A 4,604-nucleotide genomic window follows, 5' to 3' on the forward strand; every position below is an offset into this window, starting at 1 on the left:
GCTCCCCCCTGGCGCGCGGTGCTGCCGGCTCCCAGCCAGCCTGCGCGGGCTGGCGTTTCTCCTGCGCGGGCAGGGACCCACCGCCGGGCTTGCGCACCCCTCGCCTCGGGGCTCGGTGGGGGAGAAGAGGAGGCGCCCACGCGGCCTGCAAGAGGGAGGGAGCTCTCCCCTTTCCAGAGCGCGACGGGACGTCTCGCCCGCTGCCTGCCTTCTCATGCCAGCCTGGGGTTTTTTTGCAGTGAAGGCGTAATGCAGACAGCTGAATACAGATTTCTGGTGGGGTTTGGCTAGATATGTCAGCAGCTGCTCCTCGAGCATATTAGTCACTAAAAACACTTTGTTCTGCCAGACTGGCGGTGGAGGGAACGATGATGCTAATTGACTTAAGGATGACATTTCGTGGCAGTTTGCATTACAGATTTGAGTCATATTTAAAAATTAAGACTTTCAAAAGAACGTACAGGCTGTATCGGAACGGAATTTCACTGTCTTTCACATTTTATTTAGGAAATAAAAAGAAGACAGCTAGCAGAAGCTGCTGAAAAGAGGCAGATGGAGGTAACGTCTGATCAAATGCCATTTATTATTCAAAATACATTTTGGTAACTGGTTTATGGGGAAAATAGGGCTTCTGTGGGAACACTGTGTATCATGCCTGGATGGTGCAAATTGTCGTTAAATATTTCCATAGTATTAATGTTTTACCTTTGCTCTTGATTGCGAGTCAGACTACATCCCAAAAGCAATCCGCATGTAATCTTAAAGGTCTTTTAAGCAAAACTGTAGGAAATAGGTTTCTGAGAAGTGCGAGAAAGGGGAACATTCCCCTCTACTTCTTGAGTTGCTAAAAAGCTTTTCCTGGGAGGAAAGAGAAATGAAGCAACTTGTCATGGATGGCTCTGAAGTTCTGTGGTAGCTGTTAAGCTGCTAAAGAAAAATGTAACTATCACTCTCTGTTACTTTTTCTTAAAAGAGCCAAAACATCTACCAGGGTTTTTCAGGACCATCTTTGAGAGCGTTTCAGCCTCTGAACGTTTTGCAATGGAGGTGCCTTGCAAGTAGCCTAATTCAGTTTCCCCCGCATGAGGGACAAGGGAGTAAATCAGATGTCCTTCCCTGCTTAGTGTTCTCCTGCTTAACCCCTCACTCTTCAGCCTGAAGTCGTGGGAGGTGTTCTTCCTTTTGGGGGGCTGTAGAGACAGCTCGGGTACCTAACTTGCTTGGAAGGCCAGTTCCCTAAAAGCTAGAAATTGTGGGGTCCGAGTAATTTCCTATTTGTGGGTAAGATTTGCCTTCGTAGCTTATTTGCTTCTTGAGAGTTGTGCTTGTCATCATGGCCTTGGATTTCAGGTGAGAGCATTGCTGTTTTCCCATGGTAGATTTGAACATGTTTTGCCTAGCTTATGCTGTAGTATCAGAACTCCAAACTTAGCTAAGAATTAGTTTTTAAAATATTTTCTTTTTCAGTTTACAGTGTAGTTCTGACACTCCTACCATCCAGTCGAGGTCCTTATTAGCAGGCAGTTGACAACAGGTTTCTCATCCGTGTCCTGCTGCTGTCCACACATCCTATGGAGTTTGAAGGGTAGACTGTCACACAGATTATTTCTCACAGACTGCAATTTAGAACTTGGATTTCCAACAGCCTAGGCTAGCACTACTAACATGACCTTTTTTTCTCCCCTGCGTGTAAAGTTCCCATCGATTTCTGTAGCTGCTATACAGAGCTTGTGACTTTCTCTGTCAGCTTATTGAGTGTTAGAACAGAAGCTGCCATTACGATTTCCACCATCTGTATCCTATCTCTAGGTAGTCTTTTGGTAAAAAGAGATGGAAGAAGTGAAAGGGTGATGGAACAGCTAAAGGTCCTGAAAATTCTGCCTGCCCGAGTCGTCTCTTCCCAGTTATTTCTCTTTGTAAGGGCAAGAATAGGCACTGACACCGGAAAAACCACAGACTAAAAAATTATGGGACTTCTGGGAAGGGAAGTTCTGGTTCTGCATCTTAGGATGCAAAGCACATACACGTAATTGCATTAAACAAGTTCACTTGGATGTAGTAACAATATGAAACAAAAGCGTCCTTGCATACCATGTGGGACCAAGAGCTCAGAACATGAAGAAGTGTCCCGAAAGGTCTGGGTTTATGGAGTCGTAGCATTACTTAATGTTTTGGTCTTTTCACGCAAACCGGAGTTCACAAAATGCTGTTTCAAGACTTGCAGTTTGGTCTGCCAAGACTTGCAGTTTGGTCTCTATGCAGAAAAATAGCTAAGCGGCCTTACCCAACTGTGTTTTCTCCCAGGCTTCCTCCCGAGGTATTAAGAACGCTTACTCTGTAGAGCAAAAGAAAAAGAAACAGGAAGAAATGGAAAAAAGAATTGCAGCTTCAGGTTCTGGGGGAGAAGGAGGACTGAGAGTAAGTTCAAAAAAGACACAAATGTGATGCAACTGTCCTTATGCTAGCCAAGAAAATCCTGTTTTGTTGTCATACTACAAGACTGAGTAACTTGAGGAAAAACCAAGAGGAAGAGAAATGGAATAGAAAAGGAAGCATGTGTCATGATCACACAGGTTTCTCAGTGAGACTTCATTTCTGGGACTGAAAGGCAGCAAGGATGACAGAGAGCTTGGAGTTTTTTTCCCCTCTCTTCTTCCCCAGTTTCTGCACCCACGATGCACCGGTTTTACAGCACTCTCAGGACTGGGGACCTCCTCGCTGCGTTGACCTGTACTCCATGTCCCTTTTCAGTACCAGTTGAAGTTCTCTCTTCCCTCTCAGAGTTCATAGAAAATGTTTGAACTAAGTAGGGTAATGGCTTTGGGCTTCATGTGTCTTATCAAAAAAACCATACCGTGTTGGCAGAGATACTGATCAACTTTACTACTGCTACCACTTTTCTAATGTAAACTTTGTCTCAGAAGGCCAGGCAGAGATGGAATTGAGAATTAGAATCTCTCCCAGGCAGTAGATGCATCTGGTTATTGAAACACAGGCTTTGTAAGCCTTCATCTCCTTCCCTCACTGCTGTGGGTGGCTCAGGGGACAGGAGTTGGTATAAGCTGCTGCTGCTGGGCTGCACGTTCCTTGCTTGCTGGATATAAAAGGTGTTATAATAGGGAGTTCATAGTCTTCACACAACCTTGTGGGGTGGGTTTAGGTTTTGGTGGTGGGGTGTGGTTTTGGTTTTTTTTTTCTTTCCCCTATCTTCATACAGACCTGTGGTGCTTTTTGTTTTTGTCTTTAGTGGCAGGTTGGATAAAGAGGTGTGACTTCTGAAGAGAAGATCCATGTTTACTGCCGTAACTTGCCAGTTTCTGCAGCTGAGTGGCACTTACTCATCATGTGGCTTTTGCTGTTTGCATACGAGGACTCAGCAGTACTTCGCCATTGTGGGAAGACAGATGTGGAAATGTACTAAGAAACTTAAGAACTAACTCTGAACACTAAGTTTTGGCCAAATTGTTTGTTTGTTTGTTTGTTTTATGTGCATGTTATTTTGCTTCCCTGTCAAGGGAGTGAGATGGGGTTTCTCACATGGAAGCGGCCTCCTTGCCTGTAGTCAGTCAGTCTGCGTATGCTGTCTGGTCAGTTGATGTATGTCTGTCTGTGTATGACTGGCTTAGGCACGGCTCAGGTTCCCACGTGTTGTTTTTGACGCTTGTTTCAAGCTCTACAATTAAACTTCGAAGTCCTCATGTAGAAAGTTGTTGGTAAACCTGTATATTGGAATATGTGGGTGACATCATTTCTCTTCAGTTTCCTAATGACTTCTGAACTGCTTAGGGATTTAGTGCCTTTTTCAAAGAAAGAAAGCAGATTCATGGCGAGTCCTTAAAAATGGAAGCATTTTGTGACACTAGTTAAAAAAAAAATAGAAACTTTATAAACCCTGTATCCTAATAGCAACAAAGCTCTTTTATTGTGAGTCTAATAAGTGTTCTCTTCACTTTCTGATGTGGATTTCTTTTAAGTCTGTAAGTGTTTATAATTAAGGCTGGGAGTTAAACATTAAATTAAAAATACTGTTATCAGTCGTTCTCCTTTATTACCACAAGAGGGCAATGCTGCACTTCTCAGGATTTTGAAAAACAAAAACCAAAAGCTTTGCTACGTCATTTGCGTGGCTCATTTCCTAAAGCTTCTCTGTACTATCTAGGTGGGTTTGTTACAGCGCATTAACATTTGCCAAATGCCCAAAGCTCTGTCACCTTTCTGCCGTATTCAGCAATGTCTGTAATCCCTTTCCCCAATGCAGAGCCACCTTTGATTATTTAGAGCCAGCTAAACTATGGCGTTATGACTCGACTTTCAACCTAGTAGCCTCCAGCCGCTGCTTTGATAGATGAGGGATGTTTGTTGCAGCACGATCAACACTGAGAATCTAGCTCTTGTTTTCCCCAGAGAGCATTATGCTTGGCCTCAGTATGTTGCTGTCCCCATTTCTGACCAAAAACACCACCAAAAAACCTCTATAGGCAAAACTAAGTATTTCTTCTTTTACCTCCCCCCGGTAGCGTCTCATGCTGTCTTAGGAGCACAGTCCTGACACAGTGAGTTTCCTGGCTTAGCCTTCAGAGTTGCCTTGAGAAGGGAGACTTCAA

The 4,604-nt window shown here is 44.0% G+C and overlaps 1 protein-coding gene across 1 annotated transcript; it reads left to right on the top strand.

The window, feature by feature from the left end:
- Nucleotides 1-6: 6 nt before the first annotated feature.
- Nucleotides 7-3,545, top strand: LOC104135655 (small VCP interacting protein; the record flags this gene model as incomplete). The annotated part of the gene is made up of 4 exons (XM_035889038.1): nucleotides 7-276; nucleotides 508-558; nucleotides 2,305-2,418; nucleotides 3,248-3,545. Coding segments are annotated over 4 exons (450 nt in total), but the record flags the coding sequence as incomplete, so codon positions are not given.
- Between the last annotated feature and the right edge of the window lie 1,059 nt (nucleotides 3,546-4,604).

Source organism: Egretta garzetta, unplaced genomic scaffold (genome assembly GCF_000687185.1).
Source record: "Egretta garzetta isolate BGI_Z169 unplaced genomic scaffold, ASM68718v1 scaffold222, whole genome shotgun sequence".
Taxonomy (NCBI): Eukaryota; Metazoa; Chordata; class Aves; order Pelecaniformes; family Ardeidae; genus Egretta; species Egretta garzetta.